General features: G+C 46.3%; 1 protein-coding gene across 10 annotated transcripts in view; it reads right to left on the minus strand.

Annotated features, from left to right (window-relative positions):
* Positions 1-19,294, minus strand: part of SFXN5 (sideroflexin 5) — a 109,618-nt gene that overhangs the window by 56,378 nt on the left and 33,946 nt on the right. For all 10 annotated transcript variants that reach the window (XM_087737020.1, XM_087737024.1, XM_087737025.1 and 7 more), the window contains 6 exons: positions 12,098-12,124; positions 10,727-10,781; positions 8,759-8,784; positions 4,546-4,599; positions 1,936-1,992; positions 1,008-1,073 (listed from right to left, as the gene is read on the minus strand). In XM_087737020.1, coding sequence (XP_087593146.1) covers positions 1,008-1,073; positions 1,936-1,992; positions 4,546-4,599; positions 8,759-8,784; positions 10,727-10,781; positions 12,098-12,124 — 285 coding nt within the window. The remainder of the gene's footprint in view (positions 1-1,007; positions 1,074-1,935; positions 1,993-4,545; positions 4,600-8,758; positions 8,785-10,726; positions 10,782-12,097; positions 12,125-19,294) is intronic.

Consider the following 19,294-nt stretch of genomic DNA (forward strand, 5'->3'; position numbering starts at 1 on the left):
CGATCCGCAGCCTGCTCTAGACAAACGTGTTACTCTGTAAAGAAACCTAAACAAGCCCATGCAGCTTTTTCCCCAAGGTGAACTGGGGAACCTGGGTACAAATGGCGTGGTGAGCAGGCTGAGTGCTGACCTCCCCCCGTGGCACAGTCTGTTTGCAGAAAAAATGCCTGGAAAAGGATGTCTGTGGCTTGAGAAAAAGGAGAAAAGTCTTGGCCAGAGGGAAAAAATACAGACTGCTGTGGGATCTTTAATGTTCCAGCAGAAAAGGTACAACCATACCTTTCAGAGGCTTATTTGAAAAACCCAACGTAAGAAATAACTTCCATATGTTGCTTCTGAAAAATGTACCTGCCTCCTGGGGAATGAGCTGACCCTGCTAAAGATGCCAACTTGTGCTTCTGGGGAACCTGAGCATTAAAAGCCTGATGACTGCACCACGAGACCATGACTTTAGCAATGTTAAAAGCTCCTCTCTTACAGATTACTTCAGATATGACATGAACACCGTTTCCAGCTTGAACACTGTCCACAGGTGAAAGATGTCATTTCGAGCACTGTGGGTCTTTCAATTCAAGGTGCTGACCCACCAGGAGACTCTCTCCACCAGCCTGCCTCTGTGCAGCATGTCAGCTGTCCCACTATCACCCTGCGGCCTCAAAGTCGCTCTTTTTAACTCGGACTAGGCTAATTCACCACGAGTTAATGCACGTGTGGATAATCTGAGTTCACCCAGCAGCAAAGCCATGGTGCAGAGACCCAGGCAGTGCACGGAGCAGGACGTGCTGGAAGCCATCAGCGGTAGAAGTCTCCCTCTGTTGAAAAGTTTGGGCATGCACGGACAGAGACACCTCATGGTTAAAATATTTTCTGGTTATGTAGACTGAATTCTGTCAATTAAAAGATAAACATGCTTGGCAATTCAAACAAACATCTCAAAAGCACTGCAGTACTGCTGTAAGGGAGCAGTTACTTAGTAGTGAAATATATAGATATAAAGCGTTACCCACTGCTATTGAGACAGCACTTATGACAGCTCCCAAGTAGCCCTGGATGAACTTGGATGTCGGAGAAGGCTTTGGAAAGAAAAACAAAACATATTTTCAATAAACAAACTTCTGGTTATTAAAATGCAACCAAGCTTTTTTGTTTTGTTTTCGTTTTATTTGTTTTAAACCAGAGACAGGTTTAATTTTGTCATATTGTTCTATGACACATGGTCTGTCATCTAGCAGCGGCAAAAGCAAGGAAAATTGTAGCCTCATGAGCAAGGTTAAAGGGAATGGAAAATTAATTGGCATCAGAAAATTATAATACTAGCAGCTTAAAGGAAGTATGTGAATGAAATTCAGCAAATGGTACAAAATTAGCATTCTTACACACCAGTGATGAACCCCAAACTCTCCGCATTAAATATTCGTCTTTGAAATGTTATCTCAATGAGCTGGATGGTTTCTAACTCAGCTTCCCATCTTGAGCTTCCCGCATGGAATGAATTCCATTCATGGGATGAATGAAGGCTAAAGCGATGGAAGAGAGCAGGAACAGCCCCACCACGTCCCGGCACCGCTGCTGGTAGCACATATAAAGTCCTCAGGAGATCATGGAGTCGCCTCCTGCTCTCCAAAAACCCAGATACCATTTTGCTTTGTGCTCTTTTAAATATCAAATGAAACCATTTCATACCAGTTAGAACTATATACTGGTTCAGCTCAAAGGCACTGCGCGTTACTTATGTGCCTCGAGTAATTTCGAGATCCTCATGCCGCTTACAGCTGAGGTTTAAAATGGAAGCCTGCACAGGAGAATGGCCAATCTATAAATTCACCACAGTGCCGACTCCGGAGTTTCTATTAACAGCGAAGAGACAAGACTTATGTTTCCATGTCAAAACAGACCTAACGCGCTGCACGCACTGCATATGTTGGGTCTCCTCACCTTTGTCGCGTTGCGGTTTGCATAGTTGACGCAGGCATTGTGGCTCTGATTCAACCACTAAAGAGGAAACAAGAAGAGACGAGCATAAACATAACTTCACAAAAATAATAATAAAAAAAAAATCTATAAATGTGGGAATGCCACAGGAAAACTCATCTCCCTTTGGACCTGCTCACAACTTGCCACCTCTTTTCAAAAGCTCATGCGTGCCCTACATCTGATTTAATGCCCTTCAAAGTGAGGGACAGAAATCCCAAGGCGCCCAGAGGGCAGCTCTGCTTCCCTCTACGCTCGACGTGCAACTCTTCTCCCGGCCCAATCCATCCCCACACGACACCTCGGAGCTACCGGTCTTTATTTTCATCAGCACCAAATCCATACTGCTGTTAAGACGTAGCAGCAAGGCCAGCAGCCATTTAATCTGGCACTTATTAAGCTCCATGGTTCTCAGAGGGTCACAGGAGGCTTCAGCTGAGGAACAGGAGATGAGCAGATGTACCATCTTACGGACACGGATGCCACTAAATTGGTATTTCTGTCCCCAACTTTTTGGAGCAGGATTTGTCACCAAAGCAGCGTGGCAGCAGCTGGGGATGAGTAGCACCATGCTCCTGAAGGGGTTTTACCCGCAGCAACCGCTGGCAATGTAAAGAAAATTATAGTTTGCAGCCCCAAAACACCATGTTCCCAGTTCAGAGCGTGTCAGAACCGGACTCCTCTCCAGCTGTGGCCAGAACTAAGATGGAGGAGGAGGAATGAAGTGAGGGTGAGGAGAGAGGGCGAAACGAGGCACTAAAACATGGGGATCAGCCCAGTCCTTGCCGAGTTCACAGCCCAAGAGCACATTTTTCCTGCTGACCAGCTCTCTAGCCTGGAACTTTGGACCTAGCAAACCTTGCTTTTTTTGTTTTTTCTAAATAATAATTTAAAAAAAAGAATTTACAAAGTCAGCTTGCCAATACGTGCTGGAAATCTGCCTCAATTTTCCAGATATGGTTTTTTTTTTAACCCCCATAGCTCATATCTACGTCAGCAGGTCCACAGGACCAGGCTAGAGCTAACCTGAGACATGTACATTTTGGGCATCGGCAACAACTGCTTCACTGTACAAGCCTGCTCCTATAGGACCCAGTGTTTGTTAATGCAGTAATATGCATCATCCCTAAATCCTATGCTATTTACCCGGATAAATCTCCTTTTCAGAGAGATGTGGACTGCTCAGATATTGTCCTTCATCTAGAGTTTAAGCCCTCTCTAGGTTGAAGACATCCCCACCACCCGTTTCTTGACTCCATCGTCTCCCCAGGTGCCCGCCTAGCACCCTCCTGGGCTTTTTGGGTGGGTGCTACTCTAGGTTGCTACTCCTAGTTGCGTTTTTCAGGAAGGAGTGACCCACGTGCCCATCATGGTGGAGGGAAGAGTTTGAGAACCACTCATCCAGCAGCAGCGGCTCCGACAGGCTACGACTGCCGGACTTGCCTGCTACGACTTCCTCCTTGAGCGGGCTCGTTTTGGTTCTGCGTTTGAAATATTCTTTATATTCTTTATATTCTTTATTCGATAGCTATCCGGGCTGGCTCGCTTCTCCCTCACGCAAGAGTAACTTCTCCAGAAGCCAACTCTTTCCATCGCAGATGTCTAAAACCAGGTGAGGCAAGTTGCCTTCAAAAATATGAAGGAATCTAGATGTCTCCAGCCACTATCCCACTCCCAGCAGGTAAAGCCACATGGCAAAACTTAGAGCTAAATACACCAAACCACAAGTTACTGGCACGTACCGATATATTCTCGGTTCTGCAGTCTTTCTAACATACTAGGCAGATCCCATTCTGCTTTGATATTTCTTAACCGCATAATTCTCTATCATCGCTTACACTGTAGACAATAAAAAGACATTCGCAACTAAAAATAAGTCTGAAAGTAACTTGTTTTTGCATTTCAGTTAGTGCTGAAATTATACTTAAGTGGGGTGTTTACTATGGATAAAACTCATTCACGTGCACGCCTCCTCCCCTTACTCTTAATTTCCAGAATTTTAATGGGAAAGAACACCAACGCCTCCCTACATACACACATATTTTTTTCCCCAACCCCCCTGTAGCGCATTGAACACAGAGGTCCTTGCCTTTGCAATCCACAGCTATTCCCAAAATTCCTGGGCATGGGGCCTCCCCCTGCCCCCAGCCCTGCGCATACGTTGCACTGCCAGCGGGAATTCACCAAAGAACATCCCAACTCCTTGACAGGGTGTCTTCAAAACAGCAGATGTGTGAGCTTAAGGGCCTACATTTTCATGGAAGTACATGCTGTGCAATCATTTACACCTGTACAAAATGGGTCCAAAAAGCTGATTTTGAGATCCCAGGCTATTTTGCATCTCCCTTGCGATGGCATAAATAGCCGGGTGCTGGAAAGTGGACCCACCAGTTTGCTTATAGCCCCTTCCAGACCTACCAGACCCTTTCCTAATTATATCCAGCCACATCATCTCCCCATTAACTAAAGCACTGCCAGCGCAGAAAAGCCATGTGCGTCAGTTTGTCCTCTAGACACAAGTCAGCCGCTGCTTTCCTTTCCATCACATTCTCCACCCACTCAGACGAGCGTTACCTGCCAAAACACAGTGGATGCGAGCGTCTGGTTGGGCAAGAGAAGACCAACAACCTGCAAGAGAAGAGATTTTTCTCATTAGCAAATGCATTGTTGGTTTGCTCTCAGTGCTCTTCTAGGCATGCAAACAGCAAGCTTATTTCTAATGATGTGAATAAATTATCCTCATTTATGGCTTTATTTCATTCTAGTTATTGAACTTCCCTTCAGCCTATTGTGTCTCAATTTTCCAGTGGTGAAACTGGGTAACGTAGCTGCCCGTGAAAGCTTTGCATCTAATGATTGCTTGCAACACACCTTGAAAAGAGTCTGGCAGCAGACACTGACCAAAGATTAGTTCATTAAAATATAACCAGTTCTTTAACCCAGGTATTTCTGGAGGACAACACAAACATTGCACGAATGCAAGAGTTCAAAGTTGTTGCTGCTGGGGGGGGTGTCTTATTTTCCTTTGGAACATTCGCTGTTTAAAGCACAAGAAAGAAATCCGATTTGAACATCTGAAGACAGGAGTGCCACCTGGAAGCACATGTGCTCCTGTTTAGGAGCCTGAATTTTGTTTTACGAGAAGAGAATTGTTGATGTGTCATATTCCGAGCTGTGAAAACTCCCGCTTGGGTTATGAGCTCAGGCTGACGAGCGCCGTCTCCCAGAGGCTTATGGCAGCCTGTCCGCGCACATCTGGCCAGGTGCTGCCTGCTGCTGCGTGAATGCGAGATGCCGCGGGCTCTGCAAGGCCACCCATCACAGCACACAAGGCCACACAGGCCTATGTTGCCTGTACAGTCCTGAGAGCATCCTTGGGACAAAACCCAGCACTGCCAGACTCCTTCCTACCTTCTTTTATTGCAATCTTTCCTCTTAAAGCATAAGAAGTTGAAGGAGAGGAAAGGGACGCAAAGCAAGGGGACTCTCAACAATAAACCCAACGAACGTGGACACGAAGATGAGCTCTTGGGTAAGAAACAGGTAAGACGAGATACTTCCTAACGTCATTGTCCTCTTGTCCTGTCCTGCACCTTCAATGTCTGGTAGTTCCTGAAGATGACAGGCTTCTTGTTGCAAAATCACACTTACATCTTTGTTCAGAGTATAAAGACTGAACAACTCCTTTTCATTCTAAATACATTTATTTTCAGGACACTCATGTGAACTGAAACGTCTTCAAGGCATCTGGGCAAGAAGGCTGTGAGTTCATTCCCACACTCAGATCATCTTCTGCACCATTTTCTTTAAGTTTATCCCTCCAGAAGCCAAGAAGAAAGAAAACTTCCCTGTTAGAGCCCAGAGAGCCTGCCGCAGGGAGGGACAAGCTAAAGCCGTCTCTGCACATCTGCAGCAGCATCAGTTGAAGAGGAGGAAACTTCTACGCTTAAGGATGTAAGAGAGAAATAACAACAAACAAAAGGGTAATAGGGTTGGGAGGCCTGATTTCATTTACATCTTCTTTCCTTTCTCCTCCTCCTCCTTTCCTCCTACAGCCTTTCGTGAAGTTACATCTACTTTGTACGCTGGCCGAGCGCCAATCTGTGCAAGTTACACTAATTTACCGCTTCCATTCAATATGCGGATCTTGTCATTAATTACTCCGTTGCCGGTCTTAGCCAAACGAATTCAACAGGCGATGAACCTCCTCACCCCAGGACTGACTTACGCCCCTGAAGCCAGTGGGCTAATGAGGCTCAGGAGGGGAGGGAAGACTGCAGGCAGCTACTTACATTGTCAGCTGAAGCCGAGGGCCGAGAAAAATAAAAGAGGAAAATAAATAAATAAAAAAGAGCACCCAAAATCTGTATGACTGAAAGAGGCACGTTTAAATGCAAACTCTCCATATGTGCAAGAGTCTGTCAAGAAATGTACAGTTTCACTTTTAATTACTGTCAGGGGAAAAAATAACTAAGAAGGAAAACAAAATAAAAAAAGCTTCTAAACACTAGAAAAGTACCAGCTACAAAATTTAATTGCCTATCAGGTGTGAACGGCCCTTCGTGGCCCCAAAGCCGGGGCTAAAGCCGCCGCTCGGACATCTGTCGGCTCTGAGCAGCCTTGCGGCACGTTTGCACCACGAGCTCTCCTCTGCGAGCCCCAGGTCCTGCCTGGTGCGTCAGCGAGAGCCATCTGCAACCCCCGTCAACACCCGGGTCTTCTCTACGCACTTCGGAACCCCACCAAGACCCCCCCGTTTTTACACGGCTGGGGAAAATACGGTGCTTAAAGCTGTGGGTGGCAGCTGGGAACAGCAGCACGGCTTCTGCTCCATCCTCACTGCCCAAGTCTTGGGCTGCATTTCCTACATGCAGATAAATCTTCCTCCTTGGAGCCTTTCATCCCTGGGATGAAACACAAACCCAGGGTAAAAGGCTACGGCCCAGCAACTGCCTTGCACATCTCACCCCTACAGCAACGAGCGATAACGGGAGCGGCTGGATTTGCTCCCTCCTGGGCTGAAATCCCGGTGGGCACACACAAACTCTCCCTAACTCCATCCTCTTCCCACTCTGCCGCTGCAACCGATTACGGGGTCGAACCGTAAACCTGAGCGCGGAAAGGACGAGGGCTAAAAAGAAAAGCAAACGATTGCAACTCGGGGAAAGAATAAACAGCTGCGGGATTTGCTTGTGTCAGGGGAGTAGCTGCTTCGGCCAGAAAAGAAACCATTATTTTCAGCAAGACCTTAATCTCTTTCACAATGAGCTAAACCATACTGAATTATTTTGCATTAGCTATAGGGGGGGGAAAAAAAATCACGTATATAGGCAGCATCGGGTATTGACTGATAGGCAGTAAACCTGTTAATACATAATCCGATCACGTCTCTGCCGGCATCTATGCAGGGTGTTTAATTGACCCCCGAACACCGGGACAATTAGCGCGGTGCGCCGGCGCGCCGGCAGGGCTTTGCGGGCGAGGAGAGCCACGCTCGCTCCGCCAGAGCCCACCGCAGGCACATTAAGTCTCTCTTGAGGAAATCCCATCCCCCTATGTGAAATGCAAGACTCAAACTGTTTTTATGCTAGAGCAGGCTGCCAATTTTGTCACTAAATTTCACAGATCGATTGGCATAAATGTTACATTTTAATTTTAACATTTGAAACGTTTGGGGTTTTTTTTTTTTTTTTTAAATGACAAGAGGTTCCAGTTTATCCTTTACAGCTAGTGAAATTGGGCTCATCTGACAGCTCTCGGCTCCTCTGACAGCTCTGGATTTGGGCCGATTTCATTGTCAATTTGATCGTTAACTCATTTTTGTTTAACCTTTTCTTTTAAAATGCCCCATACAAAGTTACCACCAAACCCTTACGCGCGACAACAAATAGTAACAGCCGCGACGGTTTCTGCTTTTGGGTGCTAGCAACCCTGCTATCGCCGTTTGGGAAAGGATCGTTACCTTTGAGCAAGTACTACGCCACGGTCCGCTGGGTTTAGGAAGATGAAATTTAGCACATTTTGCTCCTTCAACCACTTTAATACGAGTGATCTAATAAGTTGAGCCGAGAGCTGGCGGCTAGAAGGACCAACTACCTTCTGGCACCAACTCTGGGCGATTTTCGGCAAAACTGTGTGCCTCAGTTTCCCCATTCATAAAATGGGCTTAATTAATCGTTCCCGCTCCCGAAGACGAGCTGAGGTTTAGGCATTAGGAAGACAGGCAGAATTATCTCCCTTCTGGCTTTCGCTACCGAGAGCACCCAAATGCTTATAAATTTCACAATAACAAGTACAAACTAAAAACGCCCTTAGCAAATAACCCCACGGAAAGCACTCGTCGTTTTAATTAATCCAGATGAGAGCGCACGACACCGGCCTCGCTGTGCTGTAGCTCGTCACGTTCAGGAAGGCATTTGTAAAACATGTAAATGGGGGAAAAAAAAAAAAAAAGTATCCAAATATGAAATCTGAGAGTTGCAGAAGTTGCATTTTGCAGGCAATGAGCTCATCTTGGTCTTCCCTTTCCAGAAGGGAAAGATAAAGCTGAAGACATCGCAGGGGGCTGAGAGAAGGACATTAAATAGATAAATAACCTTGAGCACAGCGTCCGTAGGGCAGGTTTTACACAGCGAAGCCCTTGCTAACGTGCGATGGGAAAGATGGGAACCCTGTGTGAACGTGTCGCGAGGAGGTAAGGCGGAATTTGGAGAATTGTCTGCGACTGCTAAAAAATGTGTTTCTTGGTACTCACAAACAAAGCGCGGAGAGATGTTAAAATACTTACGATGGGTGTTCCAAAGGGAATGTAACCTATTAAAAAAGAAAAGAGATGCATGCGTTTAATACGCAGTTTTAGGATGGAAAATAAACCACATCTAAGACATGCAGCGGTTTAGGGTAGAAGCCGCAGCTGGCATGGCGGGCTGCGCTCACTTCCACCAGCTCCGTCCCACCACGGGGGCATCTGTGGACCTACACCTGATGCACCAAACATCAACCAGAGCAGCCTCCTGATTTCTGCCCAATCTCCTTCCCATCCTCTATTTACTTTTCTTGGGTCGCGGTCTAAGAGTTTCCCTGAAACTTAAAACATCAAGACCCTAAAGCTTACTCCAGTAAACCCAGCCTGCGCCAGTACGTGGTATTAGCACTTCAGAGGGCATCGTGTTGTTGAGCTGGGCTAGGCAGCCAGCAAAAACTTAAATCGGCAGAAGCGAAGGGATGACAGCTCAGACCAGGAGCTGCTCGGTCCAGACCAGGAGGAGCTGGATGCTGCTGCGGTGGTGCTAACTGAGCTGACCTAGTGGCTTGCTGCCACGGAAAGGGGGAGATCCTGCCCCCCTTTCCCAGGCTCAGTCACGCAATCTGTTCCCTCCCTCGTGCCAGCTCTGTTGCTCATCAGACCCTCCCACAACCTACCCTCGCTCCAGTTTTCCGTGCCCCTTCCCCTCCTGTTGAGCCTGGTCCCACCAGGACAGCATGCTAAAGATGCTCCTGAAGCCACCTAACAAGCTGCAGAGCCCAGGCCAGTTAAGGAGCAGGACCATGCCACCAGAGGTGGGACCTCCCTCCTTCACCATCTGCTTTATCAACCCCTCCGCTCGTGATTTTATACCAGGAGAGCTCATTTATTTCTAGGTCAGTAGAAAAAGGAATGGGGTATAAGCTGAAGAAAGTATATTTGCATCATGGAGGAGAGAGGGACTATTTTAATCATAGGTGTAAGTTAAAGCTCTCTATATTAGAGATAAGCCTTTACCCCAAATCTTATTGAGCGCCACAAAAATCAAATGCTTCACATTTTTCCCTTGCTAAGCCTGCCAATTTTTGTGCTAATTATAATTCATCTCTATGACTTCCACTAGAAGGTCTCAGAGCATTTTACCAATATTACTGAATTAAGCCTCATGGATCCAATTTACAGTCGGAAAGGGCAAAGACCTGAGAGGAAGAAAAATTAAAAAAAAAAAAAATAGAGAACAAGGCAGCAAAGCAGCGGGTCCTGGCTTTTCTCCCCTCCACTTCACCCTCAACATCATCCTTCTTCAAAGAACTGGAGAACAAAGCCCACCAACCCTGTTATTTTTTTCCCTGTGCCCAGTATTCAGGTGATGATGTTCCCCCCAAAATATGGAAAAGAGCCTATTTATTTAAATAGGTCCTTTGGGAAAGGACCGAGGCTGCACTTGCATCCTCAAGAGAGCTGCTGTTCAAGCCACTGCAGAGGCAGCCGTGGACCTGTGCGTGGCAGAGGGACACCCCAGAATGGGAAGGAGGAGGTGACAATTTCGGAATTAAGCAGCCCGGTTAAGCCACGGACAAGCTGATCCTTCCTGGGCTCCCAGTGCCATGGCTATTAGGTACCACCCCACATGGGAAAATAGGGCTCATCCCATTCTCTTCTGGAGAATAAAACCCTAAGCTGTTTGTTGGACATCAAGCTTCATTGTTTACTACAAAATTAAAATGCCCTTTATGGTGACGGAAACGTCAAAAATGCCAGAAAAGACATGAGCTTGAGTCCACGTTAAAATATCCGAAGGAAAGGAAAATATTAAGCACTAGATCTCACACAGGCATTAAGGACCCTAATTCTCCCTGATAGCAAAGGGATTTAGGCATTTGAATTGCTTTCTGCTCTTGGTCTAAATGTCAACAAGATGCAATTCATAAAGCAGGAGAGAAAAAAAAAATAACATTTTGTACAAATTCCCAGTAAAATTAATGATCGTCTGATGGCGACATACTATACCTGACATTCGGAAAGGCATGAAGATGGTCTCGTTTGTGTCGGGATGGATGATGGCCTGTAAAACAGTCAGCAAACAGACGCAGTGAAGGCACAGCAACAGTTGGCGAGGCGCAGCGAAGCCAGCGCTCAGCCTCTACAAACAGCACCTTCAGCCGGGGGACTCGTGCGTCTCCGCACCCTCCTTGCTTTTGCAGCTCCGACCAAAGGCAGTTATTGTTCGGCAGCCTCCACAAAACCTCCTCCTACCGCTGCTTTCCCCTCTCCTTAAATAATTTAGCCTAAGTTAATAATTTAGAAGTAAATAATTTAACCTGAAATATAGAAAGTGTCTCCTTCTTGGTACTATAATGTCCCCAAAGGCCACCCACCGCTGTACCTTAACCCGGGGGGGGGGGGAATGCAGATTTAGGAGGGGGAAAGGGAAAGGTATTTTCTGTCCCTGCCTGTTCTCAGCATCTCCACGGAGGTGCAGCTTCATGTCCGGGCTGACACTCTGCCCTAAGAAGGGAAGGGAAAGCCCTGGCTGTGGCAGAGGGATGGGGAGGGCAGGACCACCTGCTCGGGAGGGAACGAGGGTGGAAATCACTTTGGAGCGAACGGGTCGCAGGAGACCCTGGTAAGGACTCGTGTGGCTCAGCCACGGCGGGCGGATTCATTCCGAGGAACATCTTCCCCGTCGGCAGGTATGCCCGCACGGCACGTCGTGGGAAGCCTGAAATGCTGCTTCAGGATCCGGCTGAGTTGGGATAAAAAAAGTGCAGGTATGGCCCGCTCCGGCTGTCACCATAAGGGTCACCCAAATAAAATCCCCTCGCATGGCACGGGATTCGGATTTGCCAGAGAATTCCACCTTTACGTGTATCCACAGCTTCTCAGCCCACGCTGGCGGCTGTGGACAGCCCAACCTCCGCGGAAATCCTAATTCTGTTTTACCGATAAACAGACAACGAAGCTCACTTGGCCCATTTTTACCAAATTTTACAACGAGCCCAGGAGGTTGCACTGGTGTGAACTGGCTGGGGATGAAAAATCAATCCCCACGCAATCCGGGACTGCAGAAGAGGAAGGTACGACACAGTTACAAGCCCTACCAAAGAACTGTCAAAGTATTTTCAAAAGACTGGAGACAAGAAATCTCTTGACTAGACAGGAAGGAGAAAATGAAGACATCAAAATATATAAATACAAAAAGAAAAAAAAAAATCAGACTCTCTGGTGGCAACAGTGTTCTCTGCATTTACATTTCTGTGGCAAGACAAAACAGCAACTGGCAAAGTCAGTAATGGGGAAGAGGACAGCATCGCTTAGCAAAAAGGAAAAAAAAGCAGCAACAATTGAAAACAATAATGAAATATAAAAAAAGCGTATTACCTGCTTTATTTTTTGAGCTCCCCACAGCTAGAAAAATAAAAGAGAACATTGCATTTAAAAAAATGAGCAGTGTAGTTTTATACCAAACCCCAAATATACATCTTTTAGCTGCTGTAGTAAATGAACGCAAGGGATTGCTTTAAAACAGACTCATTTTCTGCATCCTTCCAGGATGTATTTAAAGATCCTTTACACACACCGAGCTCCTTCAAATCGGTGTGGCCAGTAAGACAAGCAAGGCAGAGAAGATATTCCTTCTTATACTGAATGGTAAGAAAGAAAAACAACAGCCAGACTTCACGCTCTGCTATAAGCTTTACAAATTGAGAATTATCTCACTAACTCTGCCGCACGTAGATCTCAAGGTAAATTTAGCACAGCCGCTCCTTGGACGAGCTTTCTGCGGAAATCGAGGCTTGCTGGGGAACAAAGGTGGAGGGAAACACAAGAAGCATCTCTTCAAATAAAACCTGGATTCAAAATAAACCACCGCTAGTTTTCATTTTTTCACAAGGGAAACGCATCGGAAAAATGCTCGCGAAGAGGAAAAAATCTCATTTAAAACTCTCACGAGCGCCTACTGTTATTTACTGACTGTAATTCAGCAGCATCAAAACACCTCAAATCTGGCTCAGACGGCGGAGATCGATGAGCACCGAGGAAGAAACGTCCTACGCGAGGTGCAGGTAGAGCTAGGGAGTAGGTGCACAACATCAAGAGATGCGCCGGCATATATATAAACCCATAGTTTGCCCCCTGCTTAATAAAGCCAGAGGGCTTTCTTCCATGAATTATACCTAAGTGCAAATTATAACCTAAAAAAAAAAATCCCCATTTTAATGTATTCTAGAGAAGGATGAAAAACCAGGACTCCTGTAAAATACCACAACAGATCAATTGCTTTTACTATTAAGAACTGTTCTGTTCAGCTCAAGTCTGGCTTCAACTTCCAGGCACCAGCTTGTGTTACACCTCTGTCTGACAGCCTCCAGCGCTATTTTTATTCTTCACACAGGTACTCGGAGCTGCTAAAGCCACCCTTTAACCTTCGCTTAAAGAAAAAAAAAAAATAAAATAAAATTCACCCGAGCCAGGAGACTGGCTGTTTCGTTGGCAAGGCGCGTTTGCCAATCTTTTAACCACCCTCGTGGCTCTTTTACATCTTTCCAATTTGTCAACATCCTCTTGAATCGAGGACGCCAGAAACCAGACAAATTATTCCAACAACAGTTGTACCGGTGCCAAACCAAGGGTAGGCTAACCTGATGAGTTCTGCTCTTGCTGTTGATAAATCCGAAGACGGCGATAGCTCTTTTTGCTTGGAGAGCTCACGATTACCCACCAGAATACCTACCCAAGCGCCGTGAGGATATTCTGCAATACAGGCACTCACGCTTTAGATTTTATCATTATTATGGTATAAATTAAGCCCCCGTCTGCCATTCTTCTTCACCCGAGGTTTAGAGCCTTCCCCAAATATAAATCCATTAAAATACTGTTGGAATAAGGTAATTACTTTATTATAAACAGCATAAATTGACCCACTGACACCAGCAACCCCAGTATTTCACTCCAAATTCAGCTTTCACTCCAGGATTGAAGCTCGGTGATGAACTCCACTGCGTGCGATGAGTTACTGGAATATCTAAATGTCACAGGCTGAGGCGCGTATCCACAGGGCTCTTTCCCGAGGAAAACGTCCCTTTTTAAGGAATTATTCCCCATTTTACAGTTGAAAACCAGAGGTTGAGGGACACGAAGAGACGATCGTTGTGGCTGGCAGAGACAAGATGTGTCTACCCTCACCAATCCTAAAATCCAAAGGGTGGGAGGCTGCACGCCCAGGCAGCTACCAGGGCCTTTCTGCACCCGCCTGCCCACCAGCTCGAGAGCTTCCACGGGGTGACCGTGGAAGTCCTCGAGCTGCAGGTGACCACCCAAAGCATCCCAGTAACCCCGTGGCTGCCCAGGTCTCGCCTATCTTAGATGTGAAACGAAACCACAGGATTTTCCTCTCCAACTGCAAGCACCAAGACTAGCAAAAAGGAAGAGGGATGGTTTCTGAGCCAGCGCTATGGCTTTTTTGGTCAAATTATCTAATTTCATTAATTGATCCCAATATTTATGCATTTTCCTGCTGCAGTGCAAATATTGTTAGAACATGCGATTTCATTACTTCTCAGAAAGAGACTTTACAAGATGCACCTGATGAGTCACCTAAAGATTCTGCCAGCTCATTTTCACTTTTTTATCCTCTAATTCATTTTCTGTCTGCAGCATGTTTCAATAGCTCCAGTACTCTGGCGAGCCTTGCCAGCTGGGGGGCTCGCTTCTGAGAGCAAGTCTCTATTTTCGCTGGGGATTTCATTCACGCTCTCTCCGGCCACCTTCGAGAAGCAGCCAGATTTGGATCTCATTTACACTAGCGTGAATCCAAAGCATCTTCACTGGAGCACGTGGAACGACTCCAGATTCGTGCTCAATTTATGTTAGATTCAGGCCCGTGATCTCTAAATATAGTCAGCCTATACTGGGTGGGTCTCCTGTAATAGATGATCTTCCTTTACATCAGCTTTCCTGTACATTACTGGCTCAAAGCTACGTAGGGGTTTTGCCACCATTCAAATTTAGGTGCAAGAACCAAACCTGCTCATACATGGGTTTACGCCAAAGAAGCCCGGAGGACAAGGGGGCAGGAGCGCTGGAGCCCTGGTAACATATTCCACTATATATATATATATTCCACCATACGTATATGTATCCAGCAACCTAAGCAGGCAGTGATGGACAAGTTTCTCCACCCTGTGGCCATTGCAACCTTCCACCAGGACAGATCGGGCTCTGCTTCACGGAGATGTCCTTCACGGTGGTGGAGGAATCGGCGCCAGGACCGTTCACAAGTGCTCCCAGCACCAGCATTTCAGGATGCTGGACTCATGGATGAGATTTCCATCCGTCCTTCCCAGGATTCTGGTTTTTCTACAATTTTTCAAGGAAGAGATACTCACCACTTTGCTCACCACCTCCAGCAGACAGCTTTAAAACCCTGAACTCAGGAACTGAACTCAGTTATACAGAAACATTACACACTTACGATGTTTAAGGATGGGTATCAAAGACCGCCACGACCTAAAGAGAACCAAAGCTGCGGTAAGGAGCTAGAGACTGGAATAACTCTCGGGGAATAGATATGACCTTTGGTTGACAGGATATTCATTAGCATTCCTTATTTAGCAGCAGAATCGCAGCTTAGAGATAGCTTTCAAAAGAAAGTATTTATTTAAAGAATATATCCACCCCAAATCTATTAGCTAACACCTGCCACTATAAAAACAGTACAAAGGGTACCAGTTGTTCTTAAGAGATTAACTTCCCTCCTATTAAATACAGTAAGATTTTATGGTCTTGGACTCAAAGGTGGGATTTTTTTCCCCCCTCTGCACAAAGTTTCACCTAGATTAGAAAACCATGTTTACAAATTGTTCACCCCTGTTTACAGCTGGCTCCGACGCCGCTAAAAGAAGCGGCCAGCTCCACCCTACACAAGTGCCGCGGGCAGTATCCAGACCCCTTACTACATCGCTGAAGCTGGCCTCGGGTGTCTAAGGCCAGGAGAGCACTGACAGATTCACACCACCTCCTCCCTTGCGTTGCCAGCAACCACCTCCCTACCATCAACGGAGAGGCAAAGGCAGATTTGATGTCGGGAATCTGTAACAGATGCTCTAACGCTTCCCTCCCTCGACTGCACGCGCCAACAGGATCCGAGGCCCTCGCACGACACAGTAGTAGACGTCGAAATGATCTTAAATCCGCGGGTGCATGCTCTGGATATGCCACGTCAGGAATAACTCTATGGAGAAAAGCCCTCACTGATTAACCACGCATTAAAAATGCGTAATGACAAGGCACAGTTATTCTCAAAGAGCTAATGAGGAGTCTCATGGTAGATGAGCCCTACCTGTAAGAGAAAACATAGCAGTTTAAGCTCTGCAGAGACTAAGTGGTCTACCTGTGTTAAGACTTTGCAAAATTCCCCTAGTAAAGACAAGGCCAAAGAGGAAATCCTCAGCAGAATGAGTATTTTTAGTTAATTTATTTCATCTGTCCAGTCAAGTGGAGACAGAGTTCCATCTCAAAATCTGCTCACCCCCTCCGCTCCATCAGGGAGGTTCTCACCCTTTCACAAGACCCCGCCTGCACCCACGAAATCTTGATTTTAATAAGGTAACAGCCTGGAGTTTGCACCCCATCAGAAACTGCCAGTAGTTTCACACTCCGGGAGTTGCAAGGTTTATTAAAGCAAAGCTCGGATTATCTATCCCACACTGAATTCCAAATATTGGGTGTCGGGAGCGGAACGTGTGATGCAGCAAAGCTCATTCTGAAGAAGAAGAGCGAGCTGCTTTCATGTGCGTGGCCATTCGGAGGGACACCTTCCAAAACCAGATGCGCTTTCCAATAATCCCAATTGTTCAAATGACACGAAACCAGAGGAAAAAAAGAAAAAAAAAAAAAAAAAAGATAAAACCTTGCTCAAAAGGCATAACTTACTGTGCTTGGAAAATTCACGGAGGAACACTTCAGACCGGCAACAGGGATCTGGCATCGCATTGGTGTTAAGTGACAGTGATAACGCTGAACAAGTTTTAACTTCATTCTAGACCCCTTAACTGGTAGTCAAATGGCCAGAGTAAGGCACCAGAGGTGGGACTCACCTCTAACAGACATCTACAACGTAAGAAATGCCTACTGCAGCAAATTCTCTGGATTTCCTTTAGGTCAGTGGGCAGAAAACAGGCAGTTTGACTGATGACCAGTACAGGCTGGACAACCTGCACTCCAGCAGTGCTTGATTCTCTCCGTCGATGTTAAGATGGGACCTACATGATTAGTTCTGGCTCAAACTGGGTTTGGCTCAAGATGTAAAAACATCCCAAAGCATCAAGCACCTGCAGCTCGTACCGACTTCAGCGTGGCTTGCAAAGATACAGCAAAAACACGGGAACGGGTTGCCCAGAGAGGTGGTGGATGCCCCATCCTTGGAAACATTCAAGGCCAGGCTGGACGGGGCTCTGAGCAACCTGGTCTGGTTGGAGATGTCCCTGCTTATTGCAGGGGGGATGGACTGGATGGCCTGGAAAGGTCCCTTCCAGCCCAAACCATGCTATGATTCTATCTTTTTGGATTCCAATGGCAGTCTGATGAAAGTTGAAGATTTTATGCTAGAACATTTAGGAATCCCAGCCTTAAGCACTACAACTTTTCCAAACAGACCTCCCACAAATCTAGCTGAGCAGATCTGGTCCTTCCTCAGGGCCACCAGCTTGAACGAGGAGCGCTCAGCAGCAGCTCCACCGCACCCCCTCAGCAGGCTTAGCTGATATTAATCTTCATTATAAGGTTAAACACACTGGAAAACTCGCACAATCTCTTTTGCCAGCAGGACTGTGGGACATTTCCATATGAAGTTGCTCCTCGCAGCCCTTTTGGCAAGAAGGTAGTGTCTACAGCAAGTGCAGCTAGAGAAGAACGCCCATCCATGGCCTCGCTGCTGAAGCCCAATTTGCTGAAACAGAAGGTCCATCCTAGAGCGCAGGTGCTTCTCACTGCCATTATTTCACTTTTATTCCACTATGCTTCTGAGAGGTTTTGTTGGTGTTTAAGTTTACACGGTTATGGATGAAGATCTCCCAAGTGCCCACTGCATTGCGCTCTCCAACACATCACCCCCTCTTACAGCACCACATTTTTCCCTACTGCCTTCCCGGTTATTCAAGGCCTTTACGGTGGTCCGTCCGCTCCAGGCAGCATCCCCAGAACCTCTCAGCAGGTAACACAGAAAGAAATAAGTATCCACCTATTTTTAGTATTTCACTAAAACTAACCACCAGTGCCAAACTCAAGGCAGTTTGGTGCAGCCCGACAGAGCTACCACGCGTTCTGCTTCGCTCTCCACCCATACTTTCTCCCCCAGGAGTGCGATCACTCATGCGTTGCGTGGCTTTCTCCCACTTCTCTCCAGCTTCAGTCCCAAAATCCCGTTTCTTGAAAAGTGATATTTAACATAGAGACAAATGCACACCACAAGCTCCAGCCAAAGCATTCGGTTAGGGCTGAATGCTTTTAGCAAGATTTATAGATTTACAGTGGTGGAACCCCAGACCTTTTGGTTCCACATTTAATGTCACCTGAATGCCTGTAAACCTGGCTGAGGTGCCTAACCCTGCCTGCTAATGTATATGGAAGCTGATGTCTGGCTTTACAAATAAAGATGGAAAACAAGGTAGCATATACCACTGTCTACACTTGCTCCTCGGTAGGGAATCTCATCAACGGACCTTTTACAACCGTGCTCCTAATAATCTTTACGTTAAAAAAGTTTTAGCTCTAAGGAGATAAAGCTCAAATGACCCAATGGGTGGGATAAATCACAAAGGGTATCTATATGTTTTCTGCCCTGCACCTGGCACTGAAATAAGCCAGCAGAAGAGGCACCAGAAGCCACTGCTGCTCTTGGATGCCAATGGAAAACTCCTTCCCCATCCTAAGCACCGTTGAGCCTCAGCGCCACGAGCTGCTGCCCATCTGCAGAATCCTAAAGCCTTTGAATAAATCCACGTGTTGAAGAGCATCGGCTGAGATACCTGCCTGCATGGCGGCACGGCAAGGCGAGCGCTTTGGCGTTGGGAACCGGATTGGAAACCACGAGCAATTCCAGTGCAATACACAGATTTACACAGATACAAAACCAAGTGTAGGTGGAAACAGAATCAAGTCCCGACTGATAAAAAAAGATAGCACTTAAATAACACTTTGCAGCTTCGCAGCACTCAATAAACATTAACTAATTAATCCTCACAGCATTCTACTGGAAAGACTTAAGGAAGAAACACTTACAGAAAACCATTACTTGCACCACGGTTGCAGAAGGACTCAGATGCCATTAAATGGTTTAAAGTACAGCTTCGGAAACCAGGCTTGCTAATCCAACTAGGTTGCTCAAGATCAGATTTGTCTCAGCTGATTTTAGCCATACGGAGCTTGCGAATCTCATTTGATTTGTAATCTAGATGTGAATTTAGATAAACTCTCTTAATCCTCAAATGATGAGATGAAGCAAAGCCGGTTTGTAACTGAGTAAGAGCATCAACAGTAGCATTTAGCATGGTTTCTTTAAGGTGCATTAACCTACAA

Source organism: Nipponia nippon, unplaced genomic scaffold (assembly GCF_047370975.1).
Source record: "Nipponia nippon isolate SJK-2023a ecotype South Korea unplaced genomic scaffold, ASM4737097v1 scaffold_6, whole genome shotgun sequence".
NCBI classification, from domain to species: domain Eukaryota; kingdom Metazoa; phylum Chordata; class Aves; order Pelecaniformes; family Threskiornithidae; genus Nipponia; species Nipponia nippon.